General features: G+C 58.9%; 1 protein-coding gene across 1 annotated transcript; it reads right to left on the reverse strand.

Annotated features, from left to right (window-relative positions):
• Positions 1-674: 674 nt before the first annotated feature.
• NLRP6 (NLR family pyrin domain containing 6) lies at positions 675-14,467 on the reverse strand. Its single transcript, XM_033861757.2, is given in 13 exon segments — positions 675-1,755; positions 2,198-2,357; positions 2,360-2,364; positions 2,443-2,595; positions 3,637-3,729; positions 4,591-5,140; positions 5,143-5,241; positions 5,244-5,480; positions 5,483-6,336; positions 6,611-6,647; positions 6,895-7,175; positions 9,475-9,581; positions 14,450-14,467. Coding segments are annotated over 13 exon segments (2,733 nt in total). The 3' UTR covers positions 675-1,616.
• Between the last annotated feature and the right edge of the window lie 1,188 nt (positions 14,468-15,655).

Consider the following 15,655-nt stretch of genomic DNA (forward strand, 5'->3'; position numbering starts at 1 on the left):
TGCTGCTTCTACACCAAGCTCGCTCCTTGTTATGGATTGAATGTGATCCCCCCAAACCCATCCGTTGAATTCTAATCCCCAGTGTGATGGTATTTGGAGGTGGGGCCTTTGGGACGTAATTAGGTCACGAGCTGTCAAGAACGGGATTTCTGCCCTTATAAGAGGCCCGAGAGCTCGCCCTCTCTCTACCCCGTGAGGACACAGCCAGAAGACAGCCATCTGCAGGGAGAGGCTCCTCACCAGACACCAAGTTGACTGGCATCCTAACCTTGGGCATCCCAGCCTCCAGAGCTACGAGAAATAAACTTATCTTGCTGACAAGCCACCCGGTGTATGGTATTTTGTTACAGCAGCAGCCAACCAAGACAGGCCCCTTTGCGGCCTTTACACTTACCATCCCACTGCCTTTTCTTCAGGACATCCTTAGGGTTGGTCCCTCCCTTCCTTCCATTTTCAAATGCCTCGTCCACAACCAGATGTTCCCAGACTACTTACATGTAAGAGGAAACCACTGGCTCCATCCCCCCAGCCCCCTGCTTTCCCTTCCTCCTAGAATACCAGCTCCAGGAGGGCAGGGGTTTTTGGTTTGTTCTGTGGAATGAATAACTGGATTATGGAAGGGAATTTGGGGAAGTGGAGGGGCTGACTGGGGTCCCAGAAGCTGGCCAAGTCCAGCAGGGTTGAGCAGAGAAGGCTTCAGGATTCGGGGGCTGTCAGTCGCTGGCCCTGCCCATGGAGGCCAAGCCTCACGTCAGAGCTTCCTGCATCAGGGTGTTCCCCTGAGCTCACCCAGGAAACGGGGGCTACAACCCTGTCCCACTGAGATGGGCTGGGGACCAAAGGAAAGAGTATGAACACCTGTTAGGATGCCTGGCTAAGGGCAACAGAAACCGACAAAAACAAATCCCAAGGAGAATTTATCATCAGTGCACGGGGGCGCTGCCCACCACATGCGCCATCACAGCTCCCATCCGGAGCAGGGGCTACTGCTCCTGTCCACTCTCCTCTGGCCTGTTCCTGAAGTCCTCAGACAGCGAGTGGACACCTCTGGGCTCAGACCACACAGCCTCAGGGATGGCTTCACTCCTAATGCTGAGACCCAAATTCCTGAGGAGGGACGGTGACCCACCTACCTTCAGCCACGGGTCAGCCCCTGCTTGATGCCCTATGGCTGGAGCCGAGTAGCGGGCTCTGGGTGCCCATACTGTGCATGGGCACAGGATCAGCAAATGGGTCATCCTGCACCAGGTAAAGGCCAACACACTGTAGGTCCTCAATTCCCGGGGGCGCTCAGCGTCACCCTTGTTGCTGAGGGGCGCCTGCAATGGGAGGGCTGGAGGTCCCAGAAGAGGAACGTGGGTGGGGCAGCAGTGGGGTTAGGGGAGGGGACCCCCTCCTCCTGGTGGGGAGGACAGAGACATACCTGTCCCCAGGGTGTGGGGAGGTCTCGGGGGCTGTCCAGGAGCAGGTAAGGGGCCGTGTCTCTCTGGGTCTCCCACCTGCCTGTCCAGGGCCCCTCAGGCTCAAGAGTTGCCCACAGCAGAGAACACCAACCTCTCGCCCTTGGAGTGGGGAGGGCTACTCCGTAGGGCTGACTAGAGCCCTCCCCCAGGGCCTCAGGGGTCACTGCTGAGCCCTTTGTGAGGCTGGGGGTCGCTGTCCAATGCTGGGTGGGTGACGGCCAGTCCCGCCTTTGCTGTCCCCACGGCCCGCCGCTCCTGCAGTGACCGCTCGCTCAGTTCCACGGACGTTAGACTGTAGCCGTGTGCAGAGGACGGCAGTGGAGCTGGTGGGGGAAGGAGGCCAGGGCTCGGGGAGGCAGCGATGGGGAGCTGCTGACCTGGGTTAGGCCGAAGGCACACAGGGACGGGAGGCAGCCACTAAGGGGGCTGTCAGAGGCTGGGGGAGCGGGTAGGGCCTAGGGGCCAGAGCCTTCAGGGGAGTGAAAGCGTGCCGGTCCAGACTGTGGCCATGTGCACCAGACACTAGATGGACATTTGGTCTGGCGGAGTGGCTGAAGCCCAGGGCTGGGGCCAGGGATTTAGGGGGTGGGTCTCCAGGGGCTGAGTTTCAGCAGGGTCCCTCGGGAGGGCCCTGGGCGGGACTCCTCTGTGAGGTCTGGGGGAAGCCCCTGGCGCCCACCCCAAGCCAGGGTGGAGAGGCTGTGTTCCCGCACCTTTCCCGGCGCTGCCCCCACCTGAGGCTTTGCAGGCGGCACCCTGGGAGCTGCAGGACGGCACACAATTAGGTCGCCATAGTCCCCGACAGCTGGCAGCCACTGAGGTCCAGGGTAGTCAGCGCTGGGCTCTGCTGGAGCAGGCCAAACACATACTGGGAGCCTCCTGGAGGCCCAGCTGCTGCACCCTCGCGGGCAGTGCTGACCGCAGGAGCTGCCATGGGAGCCCCCGTCTCCCCCTTGGTCCCTTCCAGGCCGGCCCTCACCTGAGTGTCTGCAGCCGGCACTGGGGTCAGGCCAGGCCCTCACTCAGCGCGTGCAGGCCGGCCTCGCTGAGCCAGCTGTGGAAGAGGCCCAGCTCCGTCAGGGCCTCAGAGAGGTCTCTGCAGACCAAGGCGGGCAGTTTGCAGCGGGACAGCCTGTGGTCAGGAGGTACGTGGGTCCCCAGCCGTGCAAGCTGCCCACTCCCTGGGGGCTGAGGTTCAGTCTGCAGACGTGCTGGCTGCACACCTGCCTCCCTGGGCCCCACAGAGCTTCTCCTGCCCTTTGTCACCATGTGTGTCCCTGCTGGACTGCACTCCCCTCTTCCCTCAGGGCATTCTCCACCAGCTTCTGGATGAGCCAATAAGAGACCTTGTTCTTAATATGTCTAACTCCATATAGTCACCCACCAAGTGCAGGTGGGCTGAGCTCATTTAGTTAGCTGGGCATTATAAACAATGCTGCGAGGAACATCTTCACGCACTTAGCCGGGCAGCAGAACTAATGGGCCAAGTGAGCTGATCACTGTTTCGGCTCCTGACGTTTATGCCAAGTTAAGTTACCCTGTGTCACCACTGACACAGGACTGTGCCTGTTTCACCACATGCCCCTTCGGTACTAGTTCCTACAGCCTTTCTTACTTTCTGCTTACTTGGTGGTGGTGAACAGTCCTCGGAAAGATTATGTACTAAGTACTGCCTCATTAATTCTCACATCAACCTTCTGAGGTGGAAGCTACTGGCTCCATTTCCCAGGGGAGGAAACTGAAGCTCAGACGGCGGACAGGCCTCAGAGCCCGCGCCCTGAACGCCTTCCATATCTGCTTGTAAGAATCCAGAGGGACCGCCCAGCAGTTCACAATAGCACTGAGCAGCCTTCCTTGGGGAGGGAAATACGGTCTGGCCTTCTTTATCCCTCCCCCAGGATGCTCAGCTGGACTCTGCTTCCCACTCAGACTGGGGCCAAGCCCTCTGTCCTAACTAGCACCTAAGCTGGTGCTGGAGCCCTGCCCCCATCCCCTCTTCCCTCCTCTGTCCTGTGTGGGCAGAGCCTGTCGACCCCAGCAAGGGACACCAGAGGCCACAGGTTCTCAGCCTGTCCTCTCAGCCATCCCCAGACAGGGCGACACCTCTGTCCCTGCCCAGGGCGTCCTGCTCTGCATCCCTTCCAGGGGAAGGGCTGGGGGCATGTTCACTCACATCAGGGTGTTCAGACCACACTGTCGGTCGGTCCACTCACAGAGTGGATGCAGTGGGGAGCCCAGGAGTTTTCTCATGGTGGTTCGAGAGCTACTAAGAGAGAAAGGAAGGTGAAGGCCCCAGCCCCTTCCAATCCCTCACTCCCACAAAGGACTCCTTCCTATGGTCCTGAGGTATTGGAGCTGCTTCTGCCCTCACCCACAAGCTGGGCCAGGACCCTCCTCCCTCTTCATCCCAAGCCCAGAGTGAAACCACTCAACTGTGACCACAAGTACCTCCCCACTGAAGCTGTCTATGTGAGTCCCATGGAGGCATGTCACCTGCACACACCAGGTAGGCCTGTCCTTGCACCTGCAGTGGGCAGCCCCAGCCCCTGTCAACGTCCTGACATTCATTCTCCCAACAGATGCTGAGCACCTGAGTCAGGTGCCGGGCTGGAATTAACTGCACAGAAACAACGGCACGAGCTTTGCCCCTGGAGGAGCAGAGGGTCTGGTGGAGGAGATGGGCACGGGCAGATGTCATGGCATACGGTGGTCAGTGGGGCATTTCTGAGGCCAAAATGGTCTCAGGCCAGCTGGGATGGCTTGGAGAGGCTTTGAGGATAGGCAGTGAACAGTATTCTGGGTGGAGGGAACAGTAGAAGCAAAGGCTCAGGGCACAGAGGGCGTGGTATACGCCAGGACTTATGAGAAGGCATCGTGGTGGGTGGGGGGCTGCTGGGAGGGTTGCCTCGGATGTGGGTGCTGAGGTGCGGGGCGTGGTGAGGACACCCTGGGAGCTGCCTTGCAAGGAGGTGGGAAAACCAGCCTGAAGTCGTGCCTCTCCTCTGGGGAGCAGGCGTCAGATCTGGACACACTCCCCAGGCCCAGATGGACGCTTCAGTGCATAAGATGCACATATGCCGCACACAGAGGGCCTGCAGGAGAGGGCCGCCCTGCTCTGGGGACTCACGAGCTGCCTCCCAGGCTGCCCTGTAGCCACTTCATCAGGCTCTTCTTTTTCTTCTCCTGGGCAGTGGCCAGTCTGCAGCTAACCAGCTGCAGGGCCTGCCCCGCCGGGCAGCACAGCACGCAGTAGCTCGGGACGGCCAGGTCCATTCTGCTGAAGTGCACTCACTCCAGTGCCAGCTCAGGAAGGCCGCGCAGGGCCTGGTGCACAAGGGCGCCCTCCTGCGTCTCGTACCGGCAGTACAGCAGCTCCAGCAGGTCGCTGAGCTCTTCGCCCTCCTCCTCCTCTGACTCCCCAGTGCCCCGGAGCGCTTGGGTCCCCTCGGTCCCCTCTGGTGCCACCCTAGGGCAGCCCTGGCCCTGATCCTGCACCCACCTCAGGACATCCTGCTTCCCGCGCTCTGAAACCGCGCAGCTGAAGTGGTGCTCGATGTCGCGCATCCTCTCTGTGTTCAGTAGCCCGAAAAGGAAGCGCGTAGTGAGCGCGAGGTGGCCACGCAGCTCCGGGTGCCCCCGCAGAAGTGCCCCTACGCCGCCAGCAGGTGTCTGGGGAGCCCTTCGTCCTCCAGCAGGTAGGACAGCACGGCTAAGAATTCCTGGAAGGTGTGGTCGAGGAACCGGTAGGTGACCTCGGTTTCCAGCACGCCTGTCACATCTTCTTGCTGAGAAACTGCGCCTGGACTTTGGAGCCGCAAAGCTCCAGTCGTTCCAGGTCCTTCTCAGAGACCTGCGCCCTGCCCCGGAGGACGCCTTCGCAGGCCAGGCGGCACAGCTTGTGCAGCTCTTCCTGCAGGCGGGGTCGGTCGGCCGCGGGCGCCGAGCTCAGGACGCTGCCGATGAAAAGCAGGTACACGGACGTGGTGGTCTTGGAGGTGCGCGACAGGTCAGGACCTGGAGCAGCTGGCGCAGAACGGGGCACACGGTCCAGCACACGGCGAAGCACAGCGAGAACAGCGTCTCATTCTCCTTCGCGCAGCGGCAGGCACGCTCTGCCCTCCACTCGTCCTGGAAGAACCTGTAGAAGTACTTCTTCTTGTCGTTGTCGGAGGGGCCGCGCACCTCGGCGCGCTGCGGGGAGCACAGGCGGCTCTGCAGCCTCCCGGGGGCGGCGGCGCGCGCGGTCACCAGCACGCGGGCCGTGGGCAGCAGCGCCTTGCTCGGCAGGCCGCCCAGCATCCGCGCGCCGCTCGCGGCCTCAAGGGGGTCTGTGCAGGGCGCGGCCTCGGCGGGCCCTGGCGCCGGCAATTCGTTCACGCCGTCCAGAATGGACAGCAGCCGCGTGGACTGCGCTAGCATCTGCCGCACCGGCGCGTTGCGGTCGGGATACTGGTCCAGGGTCAGGTCGGCCAGGCTGCACGTGCGCGGTCGCTCCAGCACCTCGCGGCAAGACACAAAGAAGGCGAAGTCCACCTGGCCGTGGTACACCTTGCCCGCCGCCCAGTCGTACAGGATTTTCCTGGCCGCCATGGTCTTGCCGATGCCCGCCGGGCCCTGCAGCACCACGGTCGGCGGTCTCTGGCCCTCCCCGTCGTGGCCGAGCAGGCGGTTGAAGGTGTGGGTGTCGGATCGCCGAGCGCGCTCCAGCTCCGGCTCTTCCGCGGGCCCCGGCGCCTCGTGCTCCAGGGCAGCGCTATCGGGCGCGATGAGCAGTTTGGTGAAGCGCTCGCTCATCTTCACGGAGCGAGCGTCCCTCTCCTTCACCTTGGCGTGCTGCCGCAGCACGTGCTCTCGGTATTTCTTCTTGTACTCTTGGGGGCAGGGAAGGGCCGGACAGAGGAGAGGGGAACAGGGGGTCGAGGAGGAGGCGGGCTGTGTCAGCCGACTCTCAGGGGCCTGTTTCCCTCCCCGCCGGGCTCAGACCTCAGTTTCCCCTGTTGCGCCACAGTCCCCCTCCCATCCGCGCTCCTCCCTGGGACCAGCTGTCAGGAACCTCCGAGTGACTTCGAGGACACTCGTACTCCAAACCCAGGGCTCAAGGCCCGGAAAGCTCGGGGCCTGCGCCTCCCGCCGAGAGAGACCTATCGGACGCGGAGAGCAGCGCCTAGGAGCTGAGGCCGAGCCCTGGAAGGGAGGACTGCTGTGAGGCCCCGCCGACTGTGCGGTGCGGGGAGGGGCGCAATCAGGGGTCGGGGCCACCCGCAGGATCGGAGCCCTGGGGCCCGCGAACTTGTGGACGAAGCGCGCCCAGGCCGGAAGAGCTCCGGGGCTTTTCTGGGGAAGTGGAAGGATGGAGGCCTGTGGCCAGGACTCTGCCCAGGCGGGAGGGAACGGAGGGCGGGGACCCTGGCGAGCCCCACCCCGCGCTCACTCCGCAGCCGCTGCTCCTTGAGCAGCGTCGCCACATCACGCACGCCCGCCCTCTTCAGGGTCTTTCGCGCCGCGTCCAGCGCGCGCTCCGGCCCGTCGAAATGGATCAGGTGCTCCGCGAGGTCCACGGCGTCCGTGCCCTCCAGCCGCCCCCACGGTTTGCGGCGGCCGTGCAGCGGCGCGTCCCGCAGCTTGTGGCGGAAGCGCTTCAACCGCTCCTGGCTTAGGTCTTCAAGCGCAGCCAGGAGCACCTCCCGGGCGGCGGCAGCGCGGGCCTCCGTGCTGAGGGCGGGCGCACGGGGTTAGCACGCATGCCGTGCCCCGGTGACTCCGGCCCCTCCCCGCCGCTCCGGACCCCAGCCCCGGGCGCCCACTAGCGGCAGGGGCTTACACGCGGCCCCCATCTATCCAGGTGGCTCCAGGCCAACGCTCGATAGCGCTCTACCGGGAGGGTCGTCCTCTCCTCCCAGCACCCCTACGGAGGACTTCGCTCCAAGGCGTTCCAAAGCTTTGGGCGGGCACTGGCCTCCTCTGACCCCAGAGTTAGGGGGTGCCTTCCTGCTCCGCACCTACCTTTCTGCTCATTCTTTTCCACGCATCCAGGTCAAACGTCCAAGATAAGATGTCTACCAGGGCCTGTGCTCTCCCCTTTCCCGCTTTTCCCTCCTTTCCCTCCGTTCTCTTACCCAGGAGCCCGGAGCAGTTGGCCTCAGCAGGGAGCTGGACTCACCACCTGGTCCAGGCTGTGTTCCGGAATTGCCCAGGACATCCGTGCTCACTGGGCCCTTTGGTGAGGCCCAGCCTGAGGGCCTTGCACCAGAGGCAGAGACTGAGCCCCTGGTGGAGGACAGACTCCACAGATGCCCTCTGGGGGGATGGAGTCCCTAGAATACTGAGGCTGGGGGACGGCAGAGGAAGGATGTGTGAAGGACACGGGGCGTGAAGCCCCAGGAAGGCAGCAGGGGGAGGTGGAGGACCCAGAGGGCTGAGGCCAGCCGCACTCACCCAGAGCGGGAGCCTCTGGCTGGTCTCCAGAGTCTGGCCCCGAGGTCTAGCACTCAGGGGCAGAGGTGGGGATCAGAGAGGCGACCCCTCCCTAGCCTGACTGGAGCCATAGCCTGGGGGCATTGTCTGGCCCCGTCCATGCCCCAGACCCAGGTGCTCTAGCTTGGCCAACACTGAGATGTCTGTCCGACAGTTACCAAGCTCCCAAACTCAGGCACCGTGGCACCTTCGCACGACCGGTGTTTAAGAGCTCTGCTCAGTGACCTTTGGTTTTCTACTGTTCCTTTATTCAGTTCACGTTCTCTAAGAACCCATGGGGTGTGGCAGCGAGGCATGGTTGTGAGAGGTAACTGCAGAGCAAGGTGGGCTGTATGGAGGAGGTGGCTGGCTCAGAACAAGACCTTAAACTTTAAGGCCTCAAGATTGGTTAAATTCTGAAGGCAGAGGTGAGCAAGGGCTTCCTAGGTAGAGGGGGCAAAGGAGGGACATGCACAGTGTCACTGGGGAAAGGAAGGCTGTCACCCGGGAGCCAGGAGAAAATGGGACAGGGAAGTGCTCTGCGGCCTCCCAAACCTGGCTTAAGCAGGCTGATGGGAAGAGCTTTGGACGTGAGGCATGTGTGTGACTGATGGGTGACCGCGTGGGACCCCAGGAACGCGCGTTTCTACTGACAGCGTCTGCCTGTGTGTGATGTGGGTGTGTGTGTATGTCTGTGTCTGCTGGTGTGGCCACCCTAACACTGTGTTTGCGTAAACGTATCTATGGTAGGCTATACGATAGTCCCCAAAGATATCAGCTCCTAGTTCCTGGAACCTGTGAATGTTCCCTGAAACGTCAAAAGGGGCTTTGCAGGTGTGGTTAAATTCAGGATCTTGAGATGGGGAGATTATCCTGCATAGTTATTATTGAATGTCATCACAAGTGTCATAGGATGGAGACAGAGGGCGCTTTGGCACACAGGCAGAAGGCAGTGTGACACTGAAGCAAGAGGCCAGGCTGCAGGCTTTGAGGATAGAGGAAGGGGCCACGAGGCAAGGAGCACAAGGAACACAGCCCTAGAAGCTGGAGATTCAGCTGGGAAGGAAGACATTCTCCCCTGGGGCCTCCAGAGGGAGAGCGGCTGAGCCATCGCCTGGGCCTCAGCCCAGTGAAGCTGACTTTGGACTTCTGCCCTCCACGACTGTAAGAGAATACATGTGTGTTGTTTTCAGCCGCCGAGTTTGTAGTAATGGCTAAGCAGCCACAGGAAGCGAACACAGTATGTCTCTGAGTGTGCATTTCTGTGAGAGTGTGTCTGCAAGAACAGGGGCTGCGGCATCATCACTGCCTTTCAGGCTCCACAGGTCATCCCTGTGTTCAGTCCTGCTTCCTTCAGGAGCCTTGAGAGCTGCCCTTGGGGAGGGAACCCAGAGTCCTGGGAGCCTCTGTTCTGCTGCCCCTTCCCCAGGAGGAAAGGGTCCACAGAGGTTCCCATTCTACCTATGAGTTTTGTTTCTATTTAAGACAGACAGTCCCCACCTCTCCCCGAGGAAGGCGCAGGGAGAAGGCGAGGAAGGCTCTGTTTATCCGCACTCACACCTCCCCCAGGGCGCCCTCCTCGCTCTTCCCTGCTCCTAAACTCCTGCTGCTGCCCTCCACATGGGCAGCCTCCCGGGCACAGAGCAGGATGGGTGACGGGAGAGCCTGAAGGACACACCGCCAGCACACTTCCTGGTGGGAGGGGCACTCTGTGCTTTTTAAAGAACGTGAACAAGTCTCTCTTGTTCCCACAGAGGCCTGAGAGGACGGAGCCGTGTGCCTGCCTGGTGTGTTGGAGCAGCCCCACCTGGGCCAGGCCCAGAGCAGGGATGAGACCCTCCCTCCAGACCACAGTGTGGGCAGCGCCCAGCAAAGCAGAGGAGGGGGCAGGGCCTCCGAAGAGTTAGGGTCCTGGAGACAAGCCCTGAGCAACGTCTGGCCTCAGTTGCCAGAGCCCTGTGAGCCCTGTGTGGGGTCCCAGATGCTTCGACTTGCCCCTGACTTAGCTCCTCTGACACGCTGGGATTCTGCAGAGGGGGCTTTGCCAGGGAAAGCAGCAGCCTAGACCGCAAAAGCAGATGTTTTAGAGCTCAGCTGTGGACAGAATCTGGCCCTGCACAGCGCTGGGCCATCACGGGGCCCCTGGCCACAGCCCCATCCTGAAGACCCAGGGCGGCCCTCACTGATCCCCTCGTTGAGCCTGAGATGCTGCGCAGACGGATTTCGCACACAGGCCGCGGCTGTTTCTCCTAAAAGCACATTCACTTTTCTCTCTCCACAGTGTGAGTTCTTTTTTTTTTTTTTTTTTTGCGGTGCGCGGGCCTCTCACTCTTGTGGCCTCTCCCGTTGCGGAGCACAGGCTCCGGACGCGCAGGCTCAGGGGCCATGACTCACGGGCCCAGCCGCTCCGCGGCATGTGGGATCTTCCCGGACCGGGGCACGAACCCATGTCCCCTGCATCGGCAGGCGGCCTCTCAACCACTGTGCCACCAGGGAAGCCCTATATATTTATTTTATATAAAACTATATATAAACATACACACACACTCCCCCATGGGAAACTACTTTATAACCTGGAGTACAGTGCTTATTTGCAGTTTCTTTTGCCTTTATTCTTACAGACTCCACTCATTTTTAAAAAATATTATGTATTTATTTATTGTTTGCTGTGTCTGGTCTTGGTTGCGGCGTGAGGGCTCCTCACTGCGGCACGCCAGCTTCTCTCTAGTTGTGGCACCCAGGCTCAGCAGTTACGGCACGTGGGCTTAGTTGCCACGCGCCATGTGGGATCTTAGTTCCCCAACCAGGGATCGAATCCACATCACCTGCATTGGAAGGTGGATTCTTAACCACTGGACCACCAGGGAAGTCCCAGACTCCACTCATTTCTGAAGTTACTTAAGTCACCACCTTTCCCCCACTCCCTTCCCTGAGATTCATTCGTACATGTGTAATATGGTTAGATTCTTTCATGACATACACTGTGTTAGCCCTTGGATCCCCTGACATCCCAAGTGGTATTTTTAGTTTGCAGACATTGATGTTCACTCTTTGTGCTGTAAAGTTCTATGAATTTTGACAGGTGCATAATGTTGTATATCTACGTGGTGCCCGGGTCCTGGTTTCTAGTGCCATTCACCAATAAAAGGGACCAGGGTTCCTTGGCTTATTCTAGCACTGGGGCAGAAAATATACAAGGAGAGTCTGGAGCATTTTACAGTGCCAGTAAGTAAGAAAGTGTTCAAAACAAATTAAAAAAAAAAACCCAAAAAACTCAGTAATGAAAAGGGTATGCCAAAGGGACACAGAAGCCAAAAGAAAGAACTCCCAACACCAAGTCTGGAAACATTTGAGCAACAAAATGAAGTACTATTGATTATAATCCAAGGCATAAGACAAACACCCATGAGTCCATACTGATGTGTCTGTGCCCTTGATAGTCTGTGCCCTTGACATGATGTGATGAGAAGGGTGCTTTACCTCTGTGGTCGTCCTCCCAAACCTCATAACCCCAGAGAATCCTGAGAAAAACAGGAGACAAGTTCCAATAGAGGGGTACCCTATGACATACCTGAACAGTTCTCTTCAAAACCGTCCAGGTCACCAAAGACAAGGAAAGCCTGCGAAACTATCATAGCCCAGAGGAGCCTAAGGAGATGTGACGAGTGACTGTCATGTGGGGCCCTGGATAGGGTCCTGGAATAGGAAAAGGACATCAGAGGGAAACTGAGGAAATATGAATAAAGTATGGACTCTATTTACTTAATAATGATGTATCAATATTGGTTCATTGATCGTGACAAGTGTAGCATACAGTTGTATTAGTCAGGGTTCTCCAGAGAAACAGAACTAACAGGATATAGATATGCGTAGAGATTGATTATAAGGGATCGGCTCACATGGTTATGGAGGCTGAGAAGTCCTGAGAGCTGCAGCTGGAGAGCTGGACTCAGGACACCCGACCATTAGCTCCGTCCTGAGAGCCGGCAGGCTTGAAACCCTACATGAGCTGATGTTTCCGTTGAGTCTGAAGCTAAGAAAAGACCAATGTCCCAGACTAAGCAGTTGGGCAGCAGTCCCTCTCACTCATGGGAGGGTCAACTTTTTGTTCTATTCAGTCCTCCGATTGGGCAAGGCTCACCCACATTTTGGAGGGCAACCTGCTTTACCCAGTCCACCAAATGTTAATCTCCCCCAGAAACACCGTCACAGATACACCCAGAACAATGTTTGATCAAATACTGGGCATCATGGCCTAGCCAGGCTGACACATAAAATTAACCATCACACCGAGAGAACTGTGAAAATGCCCTACCGACTGGCTCCATGTTTCTCTGTGGGCACGTCCCGTATGAAGAGGGTAGAAGCTGAGTTTCAGAGGAGGGGCATGCAAAGCGGAGGGGGGAGGAAGGGGGCAGCCCGCCTCTCGCAGAGTCTCTACCCATGAGCTTCAGTTTCGGTAAATTCTGCAAAACCTAAGAAGTACTTAGTGGAAGTGTGTTTTTCTAGATTAAAGGAGGGGGCTGAGTTTTGCAACCTGGATGAGATTTTAATTTTTCGGAAAGTGCTCATTTAGTTTTGAATGAAGTTATGAAGCATAAAGTTTTTATATGACATGAAAATGGTTCTCAAACTTGACTGTGCATCAGAATTCCCCGGGTGGGGGAACGTCTTATAACAGATGACTGGGACCACCCTGGAGTTTCTAACTGATTTCTACCAAGTTCCCAGGTGATGCTGCTGCTGCTGGTCTAGAGACCACACTTTGAGAACCCGCGTTTTATGTGGTGAAAGTAGATTTCCAATGCGATAAAAGTAAGATGCGAATGTTTGCATTTGGGTGCATTTTTTCTGGGTCCTTGACGCTAAAGATGCCTGCTGCAGAGGGCGGCGCCACACGGTCAGTGCCTTTCTTCAAGAGCTTCTGTGGTTCCGAGTGTGGACACAGGGCGGTGCCATGTGTCCACAGTGTCCACCCCAGACCTTCCAGGTGGCCTCGCAGCTTTGCAGGGGAGGGTGTGCACGGTGGCTGGTCTACCCCCCATCCCCGCCTCTCCCCACCCATGGGCAGCAGGGACAGGTCTAGGGTCTAGATCTAGATCAGAGCTGGATCCATAGATACGTGCTGAGGATGAAGGAGGGACACTTCTGTCCACCAGAGCCCTGGAGAGCTCTTGCTAACCCTAACCTGTCCAGGACAGGCCAGAATAGGCCTGGCTGGCCCCAAGCCCTGTTCCCTCTCCATGGCCCAGTTTGTCCAGCTGTTACAGGGGGCCCTCGTCCCCACCCTGCAGCCCCAGGGCCTTTCACTACCTTATTCAATGTGACCGCCACTTGGCCACCACTGCTTTCTCCATGGGGCACATCGTTTTCTTTCCAGGAAAAGGCAGACCCCAGTGGAGAAGGCTGGTCCAGTACACAGGGCTGCACTCTGGTTGGGGGGGTGGTCAGCACGGCTGTGGGCATGAGGGAGAGGCTGGGCCAGGCTTCCCACCCCTGGCAGCCTGGGTGTGGGTGCGGGCAGCAGGGATCTGCAGAGAGTTTGGTTCTGGGGACTAAAAACCTGGTTGGGGTGTGGCCTGAAGCGGACTGCCATGGGTGGTAGGAGCCCCAGAAGCTGCATGAATGGGAGGCGAGCAGGGCAGGTTTGCGCTTGGAAAGGTTGGTGGGAGGGAGGTGGACGTGAAGGGGCTGGAGCTGGTGTGGCTAGGTTGAGCACAGGCCTGCGAAGTCTCTCTCCCCTGGAGGGCGGCCCCCAGCTCCCCGGTCCTGGTGCTCACCCAGGCCTCACCCATCAGCGCTGGGCTGGCCAGGGCCTTGCTTGCTAGACTGGGGCTGACACCCCGGAGCACAGTGGGCACTCTGCTGCCCAACCCCCGCCTACACGCCCACCCCACTCAAGCCAGGATGGGTGGAGAAGGAGGGCTGCCTCAGAACCAGGCCTGCGTGAGGGGGGCGGGAGGTCTTATCTGTGAAAGAAGAAACACCGCAGGCCGGGTGACTGACCCTCTGATCCACAGCCTTATCCCCAACTGGACCCCAAAGCTATAATTAAAGGTTCAGGCGGAAGGGATTATTCGAGAGGAGCGGGAGAGCCCCCCACAGCCTGAGGCTGGCACCGAGGCCCAGCGTGGCTGAATTAACATTCAGGACACACTCCCACCTCTGGCCTCCCAGGACTTGGCTCCTTCCTGGGAAACCAAGTCACAGGAAGACGGTCAGGCTGGGGCCCTGGAAGGCGGGGCTGGGAGCCCAGAAGCGAGTCCCGCATTTAGAACAAGCGTGGTTTCTAGGGAAGGGCAAGGTAAGATGGTGTTCCTTGCGGAATGTAGTCACATCACCGATTCGCCAGCAGGCTGACTCGGGTGTGATCATCCTTCGTGAGGATGGAGACTGTGGCTGAGCCTGGGGGCTTAGGACTGACGTGGTCATTATGTCCTGCTGCTGCTTGGCTCCTGGGCTCGCCCCGACGCTGATCTGGTCTGGAGACAGCCGAGGAGCACGCTCTGGGATGTGGCCTTTATCACTCTCACCGATAACCTCTTAGTCATTCTGACGGTGGAGTGTGATCCCGCAGTCTCCTGTCATGTCTGATTCAACTCTGCATTCCTCCAGTCTAACCCAATGCCTGGCATAGAGCCCCGGCTCCACTCAGCCTCCTAGCTGCCCACCTGTCCATCCGTCCATCCATCCATCCATCCAACATTGAAAACCTGATCTAGGCCCCAAAGACTCCGTGGTGAACACACCAGTCCCCGACCTTGTGGGGCTGACACGCCAGCTAAAACAAGACACGTCTGAGGAGACATCGTTTGATCAGGGCCTGCATGACCTGAAAACACATGAAAACATGAGGGAAGGGCTCCCAGGCTCAGGCACCAGCATCGGGTGGAGAGGGGCCACAGCAGGGATTGGGCCTGGAGGCTGCTGGTCTGAGGCCCCTTCTCTCCCAGTTCCAAGCAGGTCTCCTTCTGCCAAGCCCTGTGACAGGAGTGGACAGCTGAGGCTGCCTCCCTGAGCTATAAAAAGCCCCAACAAGCAAGTGAGCAGAGGCCACGCCAAGCACACACCGGGACTTCACTAGGCTAGGGAGGAGCTCGGCCCCGCAAGCATGCTGAGGTTGGCTCCCGCCGTCAGGCTGCTGAAAGCACCCCTGGGGGGCTGGGTGGTCCCCAAGGCACACATCTCTGACAAGCCGGCCAGAACACCCACTTCTCCAACGGTAGGTCCCGCCAAGGCAGTGGGGCATGGGGGGCGGGGATGGGGGGTGGCCTGACCTGGGCAGGGGGAGTGGGCAGTCCTGAGATGTTCTCAGGATGAGGTGGGTTTGGGGCAGGACACAGAGGGGAGAGGGGTGTCCTCTCAGGCCTGCATGTAGAGGGGATTCTGGTGCTAGGTCTCATTCCCTTGGCTGGAACAGTGTCCCAAGTCCAAGAAAGGGGTCCCTGCAGCCATCACCTGCAGGCCAGACTCCCAAGGCAGTCTGCAGAGTCAGTTGGGGGGGTGGGAGGCTCTCTGTTCTCAGGCCCCTACTTGCCGTCTGGCAAACAGTGGTGCTGACGGCTGGGCTTGGAGGGCGCTCAGTGCATCTCGTTTACAACCCGTTAAAGGGGAAGAGTGGGCTGGTTTGAGGGTCTGTGAGAGTACAGGTGAAAATGCAAACCTGTGACCCTGGAGCTCCAGGAGAGTCAACAACTATCTCTATTTTAAGCATAAACAAACCAAGGTCTAGAAGGTCA

This window comes from Tursiops truncatus, chromosome 8, assembly GCF_011762595.2.
Source record: "Tursiops truncatus isolate mTurTru1 chromosome 8, mTurTru1.mat.Y, whole genome shotgun sequence".
In the NCBI taxonomy this organism is placed as follows: domain Eukaryota; kingdom Metazoa; phylum Chordata; class Mammalia; order Artiodactyla; family Delphinidae; genus Tursiops; species Tursiops truncatus.